This window comes from Etheostoma cragini, chromosome 4 (assembly GCF_013103735.1).
Source record: "Etheostoma cragini isolate CJK2018 chromosome 4, CSU_Ecrag_1.0, whole genome shotgun sequence".
Classification (NCBI taxonomy): Eukaryota; Metazoa; Chordata; class Actinopteri; order Perciformes; family Percidae; genus Etheostoma; species Etheostoma cragini.
Window position 1 is genome coordinate 4,084,046 of NC_048410.1, and position 20,505 is coordinate 4,104,550.

At 40.6% G+C, this 20,505-nt stretch overlaps 1 protein-coding gene across 1 annotated transcript in view; it reads right to left on the bottom strand.

Annotated features, from left to right (window-relative positions):
- Positions 1-20,505, bottom strand: part of cntn4 (contactin 4) — a 140,518-nt gene that overhangs the window by 6,480 nt on the left and 113,533 nt on the right. Inside the window, exons 12-17 of the mRNA XM_034868476.1 lie at positions 18,423-18,550; positions 6,323-6,498; positions 4,482-4,602; positions 3,882-4,040; positions 2,176-2,325; positions 1,459-1,529 (exon numbers count right to left, since the gene is read on the bottom strand). Of these exons, the coding sequence (XP_034724367.1) occupies positions 1,459-1,529; positions 2,176-2,325; positions 3,882-4,040; positions 4,482-4,602; positions 6,323-6,498; positions 18,423-18,550 (805 nt within the window). The remainder of the gene's footprint in view (positions 1-1,458; positions 1,530-2,175; positions 2,326-3,881; positions 4,041-4,481; positions 4,603-6,322; positions 6,499-18,422; positions 18,551-20,505) is intronic.

The following is a 20,505-nucleotide window of genomic DNA, read 5'->3' on the forward strand; positions in this document are numbered from 1 at the left end:
TCTACAACAACTGCACTACATGAAAATGTTGTAGTTTCTGTTTTTCAATTACTCCACACACTCTCTATATATCTTTATTAACTGTATTTATATTTTTCCATTACAAGTACTTACTTTTCCAATATTATTTATGGTCACAGTTCAATATCATTTATATAATGGGTACTTACATTTACTATATTATTTAAATACATATTCAGTTTAATTTGAACGTCACTTACTTACTTACTTACACTGCAATGTATTTTTTGTACTACAGCAACTGCACTTTACAATACCTTTTATTTAATGCCACTTTACATTCAGTCAGTACCTTTTTTGCTGGTTGTCTGTTGTTTGCCTGTTGTTTGTGTGTTTACTTGCTGGTTTTTTGCTTTTTACTGTAGGAAACGGCTGCTACTGTAATAAGAGAATTTCCCCACTGTGGGATGAGTAAAGTGTTATCTAATATCAACAGGTTTTTGCATATGTGCAAACATAGCAACAGCATCCTTTTCAAGAAGGTGGTTGAAGGAATGGAAGAGGAAAGCTGTTTTCTCATGGTCGAACAAGTCCACCAATGGTGGAAAACAATAAAAAAAAATCCTGTTTTGCACGACTAAATTTACAAACAAACATATTAGTGGAATATTCTCTTTCATTAGCAAGGTAAACAGCTTGGTCGGAATATTGTCTTTTTCAGAATAAGGGCAAAAATCTGGAATATAAACATAGTCCCTGTTAGCACCTGCAATTTGGATTCTATTTTTGTTGTATGTTGTACTAATGTATTTCATTATTAGTATACATGTTTATTGTGTTTTGTTACATATGCAGCTAAACTAAACTAAACTTCACCTCTTGTGCAACCGTCAGGCCAAGATATGAAATCGCAGTGGAAGATTTCTCTTTTTATAATAATAATTTCAGGGGGGTTAAGCCCATTTGACATTAGTTCAAGGCATTCTGCACTACTGCCACTGTCAGGTCTGAAGCCCAATGTTAAAGGCTGAGGCAGAATTGCAGCTTTGCTAATCAAAAGGTAGACTTTAATTGAACTCTTGCATATTGAAACATCAACACCGATTCTGTAAAACATTTCCCAGCAGGGGGCTGATGACTTTGAGCAGCTTGAATAAATAGAAGCTTTTGGAGCTGGACTGATATGCAGGGGCTTTGTAGAAAACAAATATAAAAGAAATGCAAACAAAAGAGAGAACTAAAGAAAGGGAAAAAAATTGAAAAATGTTGGAATTTTATAGAAATCATTGAGGTTAATTATTTTATTGAAACCTCAAATGCATTTTTCTCACCCGTAGGGTGACAGCAGCAGTTATTGCCTCTCTGTTCTTAAAAATGAAATGCCATACATTTAGCCGTTCAGCTGTTATTAATGAAACAGAGGCCCAGATCAACAGAGAATAATGATGCCTGGCTCCCTCCTCCATGGGTGAGGGGGTCCTGAGCAAGCTTGCTTACCTCCCATGTGATGACTAATTCGGAGCGACTGCCACCGCCTCCACTGACATTAGCTGGTGTGACCTTCGGAGCTGGAGGAAGAAGATAGATCAGCTTAGTCCTAATGACTTCACACAAAGCTAAAAAGGAACTTGTAATCGTTTTCCATGTTACTTCTTCCCCAGTGCAGAGAGAGGTAACTTTTTGACATATTTGAACTTCAACATCCTGAAATCCTTTAAGACATGAGCAAACGTCTCACAGCTGAGACGTGTTTGCAGACGTGGCCAGCCTGTGATGCTTTTTATACCAGAAAATACCAAAGGCTCTAACCTTGGTGAATCCAGCCCTCTCTGGGTACATTATTGATTGCTACCTTTTAGAGATGACATCTCTTTTCTTAAGGTTCTATTTGAATGGAATTTCAGTTTTTTGTGGCAAAGAACTGACCACACCCAACACCAAATCTAGTACCAAAACTGCGGAACCTTCCTTTGAGGTTTTGTTTTTGGTAATGCTTGCTAAAGGTTTAATAGGAAGATTGATACCAGTCTTATGTGTGAGAGTAGTATCAATCTTCTCATCTGACGCTTTGTAATAACATTTTGAACCATTCCTTTCAGAAAATGGAACAAATTAGGTAAATCCCATTCGTTTTGGAAGGGGAGAACAAACACACATGACATACACTTTAAAAAAGGCATAAGAAAAGTTTTGGTATGCTCATGCAGTACATACAGGTGCCCTTCGTCCTTGCTTGTTTAGATGGCTTGCTGGGCTCGCCGGTCCCGATAGTGTTGCTGGCCAGGACTCGAAACTCATACTCAACCCAAGGGCTCAGGTCTATTACTGTAGCTGTCATCCGGTGGCCCCCCACCACCTCAGGAACTGACATAAAACACAGAGTGACCCCTTCAGTATAACAAACACTTTGTGTATGCGTGTGTATGTGTGTGGATGTGTATTTGTGCGTGTGTGTGTTTGTGCGTGTGTGTGTGTGTTTATGCGTGTGTGTGTGTTTTTTTGTGTGTGTGTATTTGTGCGTGTCAGCTTAGCATCAGCAGCAGCGGTGTCCTCCAGGCTGACAGACCTGGTAGGACTCCACCACAGGTACATAGGACAGGTGTAATCCCTCACAAGGACACATAATACACACGTTAAAGGTACTGACACACCAAGCAGAAACCAAGACATTAGTGGCTACGAAAGCCCCACTCTGGCTTTGTCTGGCATCTCCTCTCGTCGCCATTGTCTTGGCCAAAAGAATTGCACTTGAACACACCAAAGACTACATTTGATGGCCAACTAGTACGTTCTGCACCTGCTTGAGAGGAAATATCTTTCCAATAATCATTCGGCTGAAAAAAGCAGACAAGGGCTAACCGGGGCCAACGAGTAGCGCCGGTGCGTGGTTAGGTTATTAAGGCAATCGGTAGGAATCAGACCGGATAGATAGATACATTTTGGTTCCTCATTTCGGTTGAAATGTTTTCCCTCCGTCGCTCCGAGACGGACGTAAAAATATCACGCTTTCTCTTTAGTCTACCGTTAGCTAGCTAGCTGTTAATAGTATATCTGCTTAGGTTTACTTCTTATAAATGTAATTACTGTAAAATGTCAATATAATGTTAAATTTAAATAATTTTCAATTAAAAAAATATATATAAATAAAGCCTTTCTATCATTCATTTGTTGGTTTTAAAATTAAAACAATACCCAACCCTACACGACAATCTCCTAGGTATGTCAGCACCTTAACTAAAAATAAATAAATAGACAAATCACTTGTATAAAGAAATGCACTACACAACACTGGATATACTAACATACTGATATTCCTTTAGCTCTCTAGTAAGACGTGTGTGTCTGTTGCTGGTTTTATAGCAAAGCATAAAAATCCCAATGATACACAACATATAGAAAAAAGAGAGACGATTCCACTAGAAATGAAAAAAAGTCCATTACTTCTGTTGAAGGAGGAGCTCTGTCTACCTGCCAGGTCCTAATGTATTTAGGTTTCAAATATATTATCCTGATGTGGTAAATCAATGGGGCCAGTAAAACCATCTCAGATCTAAGTGTCCTTAATTCACAAAAATATCAATAGAACAAGGTATATAGTATGACATAAATGCACATTCTACCAATCATGCGTGAATGCTGAGCCCCATTAAAAGAGGAAGTGGGGGAAAATTACACCGCCGCTATCACTTAACTGCACTATCAAATTACAGCCTTGGCAACAAGCTTCATCATGATGAGATCCACGTATCCACGAATCCCAGGAGTCCGATAAACTGGCGGTCAATGGTCATGCTACAATTGCGTACCGTTTGGGGCTGGGGTAAAAATGACATCTTCAATATTCTCACAGGCGAGGCAGAATGAAGAGCGGCCCCCTCCATGTGACTGGAGGAGGCCACGGCTGGATGGAGAGAGCTTACCTGTGGTGACAGCCTGCCACCCGAGGGAAAATGGCGTCCTGGCCTGGATGGTATATGCCGTAATTGGACTGTGATTATCAGGACCAGGCCTCCAGGACAGAGAGGCTGTGGTATCAGTGATTTCGTCTACATGGATGCTGGTAGGGGGCCCCGGGGGACCTGATAGATGGCAAAGCCAGCAAAGAGGAGAGAAAGATAGAGAGACAGACGGAGGAAATGTAAATTGGGAAGAGATGGGAACATGGTGGAAAGAGTTGCAATGATTTTAGCACCTGCAGCTACTGTAGCGGAGTCAGCGAAACCTTTGGGAGCTATTGGGTATAATTAGACAGTAAATTTCCTTTAAACCTTGAAGAAAGAATTTTTTTATTAGCCTCCCTTTTCGTTCTATCCTTTTATGTCTTTATCAATGAGGCACAGCCAGTCACAGTAATCATTAATCACTAACAAACTCCTCATTGCTTCAGCAGTAGATGAACGATAAAAATTCTGTTTTCAAACCTTAAACAGGGCTAATCTGGTCAGTAGTCATTTTGAATTGAAGCATGTTTATTGTCAGTTGAAGCAAAAGCAGACTGAACATGAAAGAACGTGACTTACCTCTGACAACCAAGTCGACAGCAATGGAAATGCTGTCCACCTTCGTTTGCACGGCGCACGTGTACTTCCCTGCATGCCTCAGCTGGATATTACGAATCATAATGTCTCCTGCCGAATGCTGCTGTCATTCAACACACACACACACACACACACAAACACACACAAACACACACACACAAACACACACACACAGACACACACACACAGTTCCATAAGCAACATGGAAAGCATCCAGCTATTGTAATTCAAGAACAATACTGACTTTTTAGCCACATGGGAACAAAACCAGTTGAAGAAAGCTCATTCTCATGTGTGTATATCTTGAAAAATAAATCCAAAATTCCTCATGCAGCCTCTCGTTCCATATTCTAAAAAGGACACAGAAACACTTCTCTTTATTGGGCCCGCTCCATGCCTTTATTTTTGTCACTCTGATTGCAGAAATGTGCCTGCACAAATAGAGGAGTGTCAGTTAAGAAGCAGCCTTAATGGCTAGTCTGATAGTTAGTTCTTTAAGGGAGCCTTTTATTCCATCTCTAATTGCAATTCCCACTCCTACATTATCATTTCATCAGAGCAGAAGAGAGCAGGTTCTGTAATAAATTAAACACGCGGAAAGCTGTGGCATAATGGCAGTAAGAATTCTATGGAGAGACCGCTAGCTTAATCAAGTGTAAACAAAGTGTAGATACACAGTATAGCAATTCATTAGTGAGAGAAGACTGTAAATTATTTTATTAGAAGCAGTTTTTGAAAGAGCCTTGAATTGCTTTTGGGAAAAAATGAGCCCTTGTATCACATGACAAGATGTAAGCTGCAAACCTTTCAAAGTATCCAGTGGCTGACTGAGACTGGTTGCAGGGTGTGTATGTAAATTGTATTTTAAAATAAACCACAGGCAGCAATTTTCTTCGATAAATAATACACTTCAAACATTCCCTCTGCACTGCGGCTGAATTTATTATGACCCTGCAAAAAGAAGAAAAGGTATAGTATTGATGTACCAATGAATCTTCAGTCATCTCTTGACCTTTATTCATTGAAATCTCTGAAGAGGGTTGAAACATAAATCAATGTCTTTTATGTAGCAGAAGAGCACAGTCACACTCATAAAGGGAGCATTCTTCAACACACCTCAATAAGGTTTGTTTCCTATTTAGTAAAAGCTGGGACAGTAGACAGGACATTCTTTTGTTGTGTCTCTTTTTTCCTAGACAACGTCATCGTTGGAGGACTGAAAGCTTATAAAGCTTGCAATATATTTAATATAATCGTGTCAAAATGACAGATGAAAACCTTTTTGTATTCTCTTCAAATTGCTTCCATTACACTCGAAAAGCACCTATTTCCACGGGTGTTCGGCGTGGCTCGAGCGTTGCCTGAGACGTGTGTGTCACGCCGGCAGTGTGCAAGCTATATTGTGTTGTTTCTGTCTCCCCCACAAGGAATTGTAAGTAATGACAACAATTCTGTCGGTGCATCCACATGATACAGCTGCTAATAGCCAAGGAGGACACAGAGGATTAAAAAACATGATGGACTCTTCAGATGAGGTATTTATCTTTACTCGTGTTTCTGTGCACAAAAATCGCCGGAAGACACCAATTTCTTAACACAGCCACACTGAGAAATGGATCATTGGATCATTTAAAGTTTCAGTGTCAGACTTGACATTGTGGCAACTTGATTTTAAATACCTTTCTGCACGCACATCATACATCCCTTCATCCGTTGTAAATGGGAAACCTGTCTTTACAGCTCTCACAACAACACAACCTCTTTATTAATCAGAGGCCTTGTAGCCTTACAGACTGTCCAACTTTGAAGGATTATGTACTTACACCTCCCACTTTTTCAAAAAATCCACCATGGCTCCCGAAGTGGAGGACCTGCTCGTTGAAGAACCAGGTGAACTTGAGCTCCAGGGATGGGTCGTGGCTCACTTGACAGGGCAGGACCACACTCTCCCCCACGGTGATGTCCAGGGTGGTTGGCAGGGTGGTGATGGCAGTCGGCTCTGAAACACACACCGTGCACATTTGGTCAAAGACAATGTTTTGCCCCCCTTTTCCAGGCATTATAATTCAGCACAGGAAATGGCTTTGCAAAACGCCAAGCCCGTCCATCATCCTTATGGATATGTCAGACTCAGTTAATAGAAGGATATATGGAACAGAGCACACAGCAAACTAGGGGCACAGCTACAATAACTGGTATTAGTTTTGGCCTGAGCTGGTCTCTGTGGGGCTCAGCGACGCGTTTCTCCTGCATCCAGAGAAGCCTCCATGTGTCACTGCCAGCTCAGCCTTCAGCCTGGAACTTACCCCGATCGGCCCAATCATTCCCAAAACGCACCGCTAGGTAAACAGCAAACAGCAGGAAGCACTGCTTCCAGTCGTCACTACTCTCTTTTCAAGCCTGCAGTGCATTACAATGGCATCGCAAGGGAATAAAGCAAGCATCCCTTATCTACACTTGTGTTTGTGAGCAGCCGAGGAGGAAGGTGGTAGGACATGAGAGAGGCGAGATGAGTGGAAGAGGCTTTGTTCTCAGAGTGTGCAACACCTGTCCCCCTCTTGGGGGTGCTGTGATTACTTGGTTGAAATTGCCACTCTGAGCACACAGACTAAATTAACCATGGCAAATGATCCCTGGATAGGCATAGATTCATGTAGAAAGTGTCGGCAGTGCAGTCTTCATCCAGAGTGAATTCGATACCTCCATTGTACTGGCCCCCTCCTTCCCCTCTGCAATGCACACACACCCCACAAACACAACCACCACCACCACCATACACCCTCAATGTGATTTATCTAGCCGTTTTCTGATATCAGGCCAGAATGCTATCAGCTGGTAGATTTTGTCATATACACAATGAAAGTGCGTCTGAGAGCCCCAGTCCTCTATTGTTGGGGCTAAGTGGTGAACAATGGCGGTGCAGTAAAAATGTGGCAATAACACACAGGAGGTATACAAGGGCCAGTGTCTACTTTTTTTCTACAGGGCCAGCTATACCTTGCAGAACAAGTGGAGAAGAATATAAAAATACTAAATAAAATAAAGGGTAAGGAACACACTTTTCTGTTTTGCAGTTGTTTTGAGGAAGTAAATCTAAATGATGTGAGAAGGAAATAGGAGAAAACAAAAGGCTCAGGAAGGATCTACAGGGAAATACTTGAATCCACAATCAAAAATATTTACTCCTATATCTCTGCAACGTGGAAACATACTATGAACATTAATCTCCTTTAGTATTTCCCCAGCAGGATTGGTGTATTTGCCGCTTTCCAAACATGAACTTCTCCCGTTTTGGTTTGTGCTACCCAGTCTCTTACTGCCTCCAGGGATTGACTGACAATGATGGTGGGAATATGCTCCCTTATTACCATGCTCTGTCATCATTTGTGACAGATTATGGACAACCAAGGTTGGTTACACAACCACACACTTGGCTCTTGGGAATAATTTGATTGATTTCCATCTTGTATAAAGCCTTGTTACCTGCTGCCATAGTAAAGGAGAGGATAGTAACCCACTCACTTAACGGGGTCAATCAGAGACAAGATACAGAGCATGTTAACATGCTGAGACAGACGGGGTGGTAGAGCTGTAATCGGGCCTTAAAAGTTAGGCCCAACATGGCCCGAGCCCGACAGAATTCGGCCCGAGACTGACATTGACAGCTTTTTAAAAACCCAAACCCATTTACAGCCCAACATTATGCAAATGCACACAGCTCGTTTGCCTTTTGTCAAGAATGAGTAATTTATATTTTTTTAACATAATTTATTCATGATGAACGTTCTTTGCCGGTACAACCAAAACGTATCTGCCAGAGTCTGACCTGCGTTTCACCAACTGAGCATACATTTTCGCGCTAATCAAAATGCATCACCATGACCTTTTATCGCGCAACCGTGAGCCTGAGCTCGGCAAAGATCTTCAGCTCTACATGGTGGCACCTCAGGAAGGTGGGTCTAACCACTCGTACTGTACTAACCATGTTTTGGTCCTCATGTAGTTAAGGTCTTGTTAGGGTTTGAAATTCCCCAAAAAACTAAAATTTGATAGTTTTGAATCCTTTCCGATTTAAGAAGGTTTCCCAGTAAGAAGGCTGCTTTGTGACGATAAGCATGGGTTAGTGCCCAGTTCTATTTTTAATGCAAATAAGAAATATAAAAAAAGGCTTTTTCATTTTTTACAAGAAGAGTGCCTTGGATTTTTTTCTCTTTGAAGGACTACTTCATTTTTATAGTCATTATAAGGACAATAATTCAATTTAATTTTATTTATATCAAATTATATCAAGAGTTATCTCCAGACGCAGATAGAGTAGGTCTAGATTACAGTCTATAATTTACAAAGAACCAACAGTTGCAGTAATTCCCACAAGAGCAAGCATTTAGTTAAACAGTGACGTGGAACAACTCCCTTTTAGGGTGTTCTTTTTTATCACATAACTGATTCCTTAAATTGCTTGCGTAACCTAGACAGCACAGCAGGTCAGGTGAAAAAGCAAATATGAAATTTGTCTGATGGTTAGCATACAATTCAGCATACAAGAAGAAAATAAATAATGATTGAGTATTTATTTGGGTTTAGTTTGACCTATTTTCACTATGTGTAACCAGTGCCTTTTCAGGAAACTTCCTAGGAACTGATTAGGAAATAAGGGACCTGTATGATAAAGCTTGACAATAAAAGATTGCCATGGTCTCCTGTTTCAGAGTGACATGCTTGGTGGGCCATCCATCATCCACAGCCTCTTTCCTAGAGATGTTTTGAGAAGTGAAAACAATACCATGCAAAATAAGGTCTGATGGAGCTTTTTAAGCTGAAGACCCCTAGATTGTTTAATGATTAAATGAATAAGAAATTAAATCATATCATTTTCTTTGAGCAACATCAAGTTGGATTGCTAACCTGAACTGAAGGAAGTGTGTGAGACAAAACATACGCCTTACTGACAGTGGTTCAAAGTGGGAACACTCAGAGAAGCTGCACAACCATTACATATGGCCGAGCCGAAAACAGAGCAGGCTAACAGTTACCAAGTGACTCCATGCTCCTCTCTGAGGCATGCTCATATGCCTCACATGGCCAGTTTCACCAGTCTTCCCACAAACAGCAGCCATCATGAATAATGCTCACAATCCTCTTCCACTCCTGTGGAGAATCCCTCAAGCTTTAATGGTCTGAAGTTGTAATGTGTAAGAGTGTATTCTACTTGAGTGTAGGCTATAGACACTCTGTGGTTTTCCACACAAAGTGAGTGATTTGAGCTTGAATAATGCATAGAGGAGGGTATCGAAGAGCCACGGGCCACGTGATCTGGGGATTTTGGAAACAAATTTAACAGAGAAAAGCTTCACCCTCTAAGTCCTTCAAGCTGAGATTCACACAATGATGCAGAGGCATGTAGGTTCAAGACAAGCACAAACTTTTAAAGGAAAATGTTTCAAAGGCCTTTACTAAAAACGTACACACAGGCAACGGTTCATATCATGTATTCAAAGGTAACCTGACCTTGCGATGCATTGCATTCCTTTCTGCTTAAAGGTCCCATGGCATGAAAATTTCACTTTATGAGGTTTTTAACATTACTATGCGTTCCCCCAGCCAGCCCATGGTCCCCCAGTGACTAGAAATGCTGATAGGTATAAACCGAGCCCTGGGGTATCTTGCTCTGCCTTTGAGAAAAGGAAAGCTCAGATGGACCAATCTGGAAACTTGCTCCTTATGAGATCACAAGGGGAGAGCCTCCGCCTTGCACCCCTCCCCCGACCCTCTCTCTTCCTCAATAGCTACAGACACAGAAATGGTACGTCCTAAGGAAAGCTCATTGTGGGACTGGCTCTAGTGGCTGTAATTCTGCAAAAAGGCTGAATTTCAGGAAATAGACTTCAGATATGGTATTAGGGGACCACTAAGGTCTATATAAAAGCATCCAAAAAGCACCATGTCATGGGACCTTTAAAAAGCCCTCAGTGTAATATTTGGTCATTTTGGAACAATTGTGTCATGACCATGCCCAATTTTTCCGTCCCCTTGCTTTTCATAACATCAAACCAAGAAAAGTGATTTCATCAGCAAAACCCAAACTCCTCTTACACACTTTTCTTAACACAACTTTTTTTTCCAAAAAACAAATCAAACCTTTTTCAAGGACAAACTCCTGGAAAACCCTTGTGTAATTTGATCAACAGATACATCCAATATGCACTCAACACCATATTCATAGGTGGCACATCTGTAGCAGCCTGCTGGTGATCACTGACAGATGGCTGCTCATTATTTTTCTATATGGCTGTCAGGAGTCACATATCACATTTAATTTACATAGTTGCTTTCAGAAAGGCTTTGCTTGGAGAAAAAAACATGACTCCTAGACTTTAGTGTAAATAATTGAATGTTTTTAGGTTCAAGTAACTGATTACACGATTTATCTTCTGTCTTATACAGTGCATCCAAAAGACAAAAAATGACTAAAGCAATGACAACTCTTAAATTGTATGAAATTCCAGAGAACAATTTAATTTAACAAGATTAAAAAGGCCATTAGAACTCCATTAGAAGTGGAAACCCCCTCACTCCTTTCCGATAATGGAATTGTGACTTCTAAAACCAACAATCCAGCTTCCATCCCACTTTGGGCAGTATTTGGACTTGTCCTTTAATCCATCTTTCTTCACAAACCCTCTTGCATTTTTTACAGAACTATTTCTGTTTTATTAGGGACGATTTGGTTTGGATTTTTGGGGCCACCCGAGGAGTTTTGGGATCTTTGGTCAAACCAGACTTTGCCAATAATACATTTTTCCATGACCCTCAAAAATGATTGTGGAAAAAGACATGGCCCCCCCCAACAATTTATTGATGCCTTCTGTTCTGGTTTGCGCTTGGCAAAGATGTAATGGCCGTTTCAGTAGATTTACCCACTAACATTGTTGGAAAAGTATGGAAATTAAATGCACACTTCCTGCATAACTGCATTACTTTAAATACTAAGTTACTCCTCTAGTAAACTAGTATTCACATTAATTCATGGTATATTTTAGCATAGCTGCCGAAGTTGAACATAAGCCAAATCTCAGATAAGTGTCATTTCTGGGAGCTTGCATCCTACCAGTCCTTCCTTCTCAAATGCCTTGAAAAGGCCATTGTTTGCACAATCTCACAAATAATCACTGGGACCAAAAGGATATTTGAGTCGGGTATGACTGCAGCCTGAAGACCTCCCTTCTCATGCCCTTCTGGCTGGTGCTGTCCGCAAGCTTTGACTTTTCAAAAAGAAAACTTAAGTCTTGTCTGCTAAGTTTTTGTACGTTTGTGTTTTGGACGTTTTTTAACTAAACAGTACGGTAATCATGCTAATGGATACAATTATTTTTTTATTCAGGGATTTATTCAGTTTCAGTTTATTCAATCCCACGGTCTCTAAACTACAGCTCAAATTGTCTGACTGACTAAACAGGGAGGGACTCATCTGCTAACGATGGGGGACCGAGACTGAGAGAGCTACATGGAGCTACATGGAAAAATAACGCACAAACAAGCCACTCTGAAATTTTGCTGTTCATGAATGCAAAGGTTGGGTGACCCACCCCACTATACTAAAAAGAGTTGGAGTACCCTGCCATCAACAAAGAATAAAAAGACATGAACCTCCCCTATTTTCCTCCAATGGTCCATCCCATAAAAACCTGACGGTCCCTTATTACAGAGTGCAACACCATGAATGTCTTCCAGGAGAAACTGTCGGAAAATGTGTGTTGTTATCCTCTTATGCTAACAATCATCTCGTCTTGCCCCTTTCTATGAGGGTTTCTATGATGGCAGACTTTGCACTCTCCACCTTTGAGAGTTGCCATTCGGAAAAGCTATAAATACTTTGCCTGCCGACATTTTCAGAAGACACATCATACAAGATAGTTTTATTCAAGCATAACCCAACCGGTGTATGCAGCCATGTTAGTAGCTCTGTGAGGCCGGCTACAAACTGGCTGTGTGGGAGTTTCTGTTTGTGTCAGCTGGGTGGATGTAACACTGGGTCCTACACACCGGAAACGTGTCTGACGTGGCGCTGCTGCTGCTGCTGCTGCCACTGCTGATGTTAGGTGACAGGGAGGTCCATCGGGACATAGCGCTGACAGATTCAAACTTGTGTTACGCAGTGCGTAAGCTCTAACCTGGTAACATAGGAGCCAAATAAAAATGGATACGCCACCTAGGAAGACCCAAGAAATAAGTGATGGGATTATATGTCCAACCTGGCCTGGGAATGCCTCGTGACCCCCTAATCGGAGTTGGTTGATGTAGCTCTGGAAAGAGAAGTTTGGGGTCCCCTGCTGGTGCTGTCCCCCCAGCGACCCATTACCGGATAAGCGGACGAAGACGGATGGATGGACGCCATGCATCTGACACGCTCACGCTATGCATCCATTGTTTAGCAGGATTGAGGGTATCCTAATGCAAATTAAGGCATGTTAACATGCTCACAATGACAATTTTAACATGCCAATGATAAGCAAGTACGATGTTTAATATTTTCACCATCTTAATTAAAGCAGGGTTTTAGCATTCTAACATTTTCTAATTAGCACTTAAGACAAAGCACAGCCAAGGCTGATGGAAATAGTATTAGTTTGATAGGTATCTAAAAAGTTAATGGATCACCAAAGTGATAACAATTCATTCTCAGTGGAACATAAATGTCTGCAATAAATTTAACAGGAATCCATCCCCTAGTTATTGAGGCATTTATTTAAAAACGACTGGCATGCCACATGTTGCTAATATAGAAGGTTTTCACGACCAGAGGTCGCCATATTGGTGATACCCTGCATCACAACAATGCATGGACACTAAAGTAGATCCCAAACGTCGTCAAGGAAAATGGTTATTATTGCCGTATTTTAGGTTGTAGGAATAGGTCAGATCAAGAAAAAACGTTGGAATATTATCGACTTCCAAAAGTTATTCAAAACCAGGGAGAGGAATGCCAGAAGTTATCAGAGGAGAGGAGGCGCTTGGGGTTGGCAAAGCTCAAACTCACACAGGTAGTGTAGATAGCAAACTGGGGCTCCTTGAAATGATAAAACAACGAGTGAGAGTAACTTGGCTACACCTGAGTATCGCAATGATGTCATACAGATGAGGTTAGGTTGATTTAAGACGTTATTGCATTACTTACTTTGGCCTTCACAACACAACGGTTGTTAATGACTTGGTACTGCGTCTCCTTCACTCATCCACATAGCTACCATCTGGTTTTTGGCCTCCAAACATTTGTAGGATTTAAGGTCTGCAGTTGTACATGGGCTCGGCGTGAAAAGCAGGTAGTTTATTAGCTATATCGGGATATGCAACTGTAGGAAGAATCACCGGGTCGTCATGGATCTAAGAAGAGAGCCAACTCGTATGGATCTGCACCGCCAATAAAATGTAATTTCTCAAAATATCCCACTTTTTTTTGTGATAAATGTACTGTATTTATATAGCGCTTCTCCAGTCGTATCAAATCGCTTTTACATCTACAGGAAACATTCACCATTCACACACTGTTGCCGGGGCTGGCGTACAAGGTACCACCTGCTCATCAGATAAACATTCACACACATTCACACTCCGATGCGCAGCACCGGGGGCAACTCGGCGTTCAGTGTCTTGCCCAAGGACACTTTGACAATGACTGCAGGGGCGGGGATCGAACCACCAACCTTCCGAATGGCAGGCAACCGCTCTACCACTGAGCCACAGCCGCCTACAGACAGGTACAAGTCCTTCCCCATATGCCTTTGCATCTTGGATGCTTTCCTGTTGTTTAGACATGGCTACATTCACTTAAAGTATCCAAAGTGCACAATACTCCACTGTACTCTGTTTAGTTGTTTACACCGAGTATCTTCAATATGGGTGCTCATCCGGGTTACTGCACAGAATTTGACGTCGGTGTAAACCCTCTATGCCTAAAAAAGGGTGAAATAGCTTAAATAACAGTGAAAACCAAGAACATCTTACAACATCAAATAAGAGAAAATACTCTGTTTTACTTTCCAAACACCTCAAAAGCAAATGGTTACAATGATGTGTTGAAAAGTTGAAATACCTTCAGGGTTTACAGAGGCAAACAGAAGTGAACGCAGCATGAGCTCAAAAGTTTTGCGTTGACTGACCATCTGTAGTGTTGGGAGGAAACCCTAATTGCAACGGCTCATCTCCAGTGTAATCAAAATTCAGGGAGCACATTTATAATCAAGTGCAATTAATCTGCTAATATCCCCCCAGTGTTGGAATAATGGGGACATTAACAGGGCTCATCTGTTGTGACTCCTCCACTGTTTGCTAGGTGGCTCATTCACAGCAAGAGACGCCAAATGCTTTTTGACAGGTATTTTTCAGCATTCATATCCCCAAAGTCAATTTGAATAAACTACTGTCATCTCCCATAAGGGCTGCTCCCGCAACACACTTTTCTCCTTGCTAAACAGGTTTCCAATCCTCAATGAAAAAGTGCATGTAAATTACCATCCCATTTTCCAAACAACATAGATTGTGACGGAAAGGCACAACATCATATACAGGAACATCAGCTGCAGAAAACAGCATATGATGATGGAAAGGCAGCAAATAAGAGAGGGTGTCAAATAAAACCCATATTCCCTCATACAAGAATAATAAGTAGATGACAGTCTATTTATGCGGAGAAGACATAGGCGGTTTCCTTGCAGCTTGATTGAAAAATCACATACAGGCCCATCAATGTGAACATACAGAGAGAACTGCAGGATCACCCCCCCCCCCACACACACACACACACTGATTGGCTGGGGGGTTCTGTACCCTTTCCATTTCACAGTGTGGGATAAATGGGTAAACGGAGAGTGCGGAGTGTAACCTGCAGGGTGTAGCAATGCTGTGCTTTTTATTATGCCTCAACGTCGAACTCTGTGCTTAAACTTTCACAGCAATGAACAGGTTTATGTGCAAAAATACAAATACAGATTCATTTTTTTCTGTTAATATCTTCAGTTCAATTAAAAAAAGGTTACTGAATTTCTTCTTTTTTTTAAACAAAAAGCCAGTTGTAAATGGGAGGCAGAGTGAGGCATCAGCATAAATCAGCAGCCAGGTGCACTCTAATCTCTCCCTACATTCTTGACTGCTGCTGACTTTTCAAGCATTCATAATACATCTATCTTTTATAATTCAACAGAAAAAGGCCTTAAGTGATTTACAGACGAAAGAGGTGGTCTAGATTCTTTTTTTCTTTTTCTTTTTTTTAAAATAAATGTGGGATGTGTTTTTTGGTGAAAAGGGAATTACTGAATGTATACAGTATTCCTCTTGCTGGTATTCACATTGCCATTAATCAATGATTTCAAATAATTCAATCAAACACTTGCCTGTGAGGCTAAAGAATAATGTATGTTTCTATAGGAACTAAAAAATGCAACACATGTTCTAGTTGACCTGCTGTTGACGTGGCTGACACAGAATTCTACAGATCGCTAACTTGTAGAAGACAATTAAATGGATTGAACCATTGAGCATAAATCATGACCTACAAGAGAAGAAGGAGAAGTTGTCTTTAAGACTTAATGAAAAGAAAAAAGATTACCTTTAGAGACAAATACAGAAGTTTTCATTGCATAGTCTGGTTAAAGGATTTTGGCACGGCTTTATTAGTTTATTTTCTTTGCACTGTGCAGTTCATTGCCAGGTTAAAGGTCTCCTTATCACCAACACAGGCAAACGATTAGTATTAGTTTGTGCTGCTGTTTACATCTGGATGGTTCTGAGTGAATTGGCTGAGGACAGTCTCACCCACAGGGTTTGCCTTGACATATCACAAGCTGTTTATAGTGAAAGTGAAGAAATGCAGTGGCAGCTGTCTGATTTGTCTGAAAGATTTAATGCGAGGATGGCAAAAATCTGTTGAAATAGACATGTAATCTAGACCCAACCTTGTGAATAATAAGTCATGAACTTTTCTCCTTAAGGCCAATATCATGAAGAACAATAATGATAGGAATCTACACAAGCCAGCCAACTAGGAAGGTCAAGGCAGAACAAATAACATTTACACAAATCAACTGTGCAACCTCCATGAACAGGAGGTCAAAGTGAGGGTATAGTTCACTGAATATGTCAGCAAATCCCCCAGGAACTAGAGGACGTGAAAAAACTATCCCCAGTGGAAATAGGATAGAACAACCGCAGTGTGCACAGAATAAAGACACCCAATGCACTGCACTTTATGCACAAATAATTACATACACAGAGGCAATCTAAAGGGAAAGTAGTAAAAAAATAAAAATAAAATAAAAACAGCATGAGAAAACCATTTAAAGGGTAATTAAAATGTTAAAACAGAGACATAAGGATATGATGAAATATATTTTTACAATGAGTATTTAAGGTTTAGTCAAATGCAGTGCAAACTAGATTTTAACCTATATCTAAAGGTTGTCAAAGTTGGTGTTTTTGTCCTCTGGAAGTTTGTTCCATCTCTGTGATGAACAGTAAATGCTGCTTCTCCATGTTTCCTTTGCACACTGGGAACAGTTTTCAGCCCTCCAGCTGATGAATGATATGCTAGGCTGAGAGGGTTCATATTGTAATAGACAGTCAGATGTATTTTGGTCCTATGCCACTGAGAGATTTAAATACAAGTAGCAATACTTTAAACACTCTTTTCTGACACACTGGAAGCCAGTGAAGAGATCTAAGTACTGATTTAATGTGTTCAGTATTCTTAGTCTTTGTTAGGACTCTTGCAGCTGCATTAGTTATCCATATTTATATCTTAGTTATCTATGTAGTTAATTTACTGTAAATGAAAGCATTGATATGTTTCTATCAGTCGTGCCTGGACATGAATCCTCTGATTCTTGCTATGTTTTTGATTTGGCAGAATGCAGACTGTGTAATTGACTTGACATGCCTGTTTAAGTTCCTCTGAGACCAAGATTACAATTAAGATTTATGACCTTTGTCTCTCACAATCAAAAACGTGAGTCAAGATGAACGCTAATTTTCAGCCTTCCATCTTTCTGTTGTTCTCTGCATGATTGCCTGATTACATGAAGCTTGATGTTATGTATAATGTGACCTTCTACATGTTAAATAGAAGAGGTCTAAGAATTGATCCTTGAGGACCCCTACATATCATGGAGGTCAGCTACGACAAATAATTACAGATTGAGACTAAATAGTTCCTGTTCTGAAGATTGAACCACTTTAGCATTGTGCCTGAAAGTCCAATCCAGTTTTCCACACCGCCCAGCAGTATTGCATAGACAAATGTGTCAAATGCAGTGTATCCTGTTTGTCCCTTACCGGCTAACATATTTCAAGATGGTGCACAACTGTTGAGAGTCTACCCGAGTTCCTGCAATCGCAAATGTAAAATTTCAAGCCAATAGGAATACGTTTGTGTTTTGACAACACAGACTTTGATAATGAACAACTAAACACTGGGGCTTTAAGTAGTAATAGAGAAATCACACAAAACACAGAAGGGATCTGATATAGCAAGGTCAGTTGAAATAACATTTAAAATAACAACCTTAGTGAACGTTAAACTCTTTCTATGTTGTATAATAAGTCACAATAAGCACATAAGATGATCTAACAACACTCTGCCTATTTTTCACAGTATAAGTCCTGCTTCTCACAACTTTTGAAAATTCAAAGAGAACGCGTTGTACAGAGTCTTCAAAAGTCAGTGTCCTTCTCTATGTTGGTCATGTAATATTTATGAAATCACTATACTTCTGGTTAGATTTCAAGGGGCAGAATGAAACATCAAGCAATTCCACGTGCTGACAGAGTGAAAAACTTTTTAAAGAGGTGTCCGGCGCCTTATTGGTCATGGTTCCCTGCTGACTGAACTGCAAAAGAGACGGTAATGAAATGGAAAGAGGAAATAGGAAATACCTTTAACTGTGATGCTTCCTGTGCTGCTTGCCACGCCAAACTGGTTTCTTGCCACACAGGTGTAAAGTCCTGCATCAGATTTGGTTGCATTCCATACCCGAAGGTTACCGTTGTCCAAGATGGAGACCCTGTAGTTCAAAAAGAAAATAATTGACATAACTGCCGTAGCATTACCTTGTAATATTAACAACAAATACCGCTATGCGGACATTGTACAAATACAACTGTGTGGCATGGGGTTGACGTAGCAACAAAGACAAGTGACTAACACAGCAGAGAGCATTTCTCAGTGTCTCTAATTAAGTTCTGCTTCTTTGCAGATGACAACAATGAGAAATAGGATTATATTTTCAGATGTGATTAATTCAGCCCATGACTTCAAGATATCTAGGACAACAATAGCTGCATGCCCTTTATCCGATGGCCACAAGTGCTTAAAAAAAGGTCGAAAGCCCTTAACAAAATTTGACATTTTCTAAATAACAAGCAAAAATGGAAATTGTGCCCTTGAACGCAAGGTACAGTGGGAAATCAAGGGTGGACCAACTTATCAAAGCTCGCTGGATTTTAATGATCTGAAATTCTCTGCTGAATCTGCAAACTGGAAATATGAAACGGCGTCAGCCTGATTGTGAGGGGGGGTGGGGGGAGATGTGTGGCCTGTATATTGCTCTGTTCACCTGAGTCAAAGGAGTCACAGTAAACAGATTCATCCGCTGTTATACGGCAGAAAGGGTTTTGGGGATTCATGGAAAATGAAGAATCAAATACCGGGGGAGAGGCGATTTTGTGTAATGACGGTTCTTTATATTTGTACGCATTTGGAGGATATGTGTGCGTAATTCCACACATTCGCGGGACATGTGTGCGTTATTCCACACATTTACAGGAACAACATAGAAACCAACTGAGAATAATCTGCATTTCCCATCACATTTATAGTATTTTAGCATCTTTCATACAGACCGCTTAATAAAAAGTTATTGACCAATTGGTGAATGTAGTGCAGCACATAGCACCTAAAAAGCATATTCATATTTGTTTTTAGAGACCAAATGATATATACAAGGAATTTTGGACATAAATTGAATATGCAGCTAAAAACATCCAAATGAGGTATAATGTTGGTCTGTCTACTGTATTCTAAAACTTACTACTGCATTCATTAACAGCGCAACAAGAACACAGTTTAAAGTAACAGAACCTGTGTATCAGCACACTAGCTTTCTTGACTAATGTCACTCCCTGCTGGCAGCTTAAACGTAGTCCTCTACTGCTTTTAACTGACTCAAAACAACCATTTGCTAGTTACACATAACTGAAGATGCAGTCTGAGCTGAAAACACTGAGCTTTCTGTGTTTAATAGCCATGGCAGAAGTCTGAATGACACATGGCACAGAAAACACTTCATCAACTCTTTCTGTTATGTGAGAAGGGTGTTTTCTTCAATGCACCAGTGATGCGTTTAACTGGATATACTTGTGAAATGTGTTTGATCCGGTGTGACATAGTGTTATATCCCCCCCCCCCCCCCGCTTCACTGTCTACATTGAGAATTTTTAAAGTGGTGGATATGATAAGAAAGTGCAGAGACAGTCAGTGTAAGAGAATCTACTTCAAAAAAACCACATGGTGCTGCTGAGTAGAGACTTTTGGTGTATATCAGGCTGAGACAAAGTGCTGAATGCGAAGTAGCCAACAATGACCATCAGTTACATGAGGGGCATATCGCTGTGTGGGATGGCCCACATTTACTGATACCAAACCAGGAGGCAGATCAATTTGACGAGAATGGGCCATTAAATGGCACCACGGCCCTGCAACTGGCCATAAACCCTGAGCAGAGTAAGCACAATTAAAACAACCACTATTCATTAATTGCATTACATTGCTGGCGCTCGGTGCATTTAGAAAAGTTTGTCTGATGACTCATGTTATCTTAAGGAAACAGTGAGTGCTTACCACGTATGCATCTATTATCAACTGACTAGTGGCCTTTTTGCAATCAGTAAAAAAATACAGACAGAGAACATTACTTCCAATAGCATGAGCTCTCACCTCATTCAAGTCAACCAGCACAAG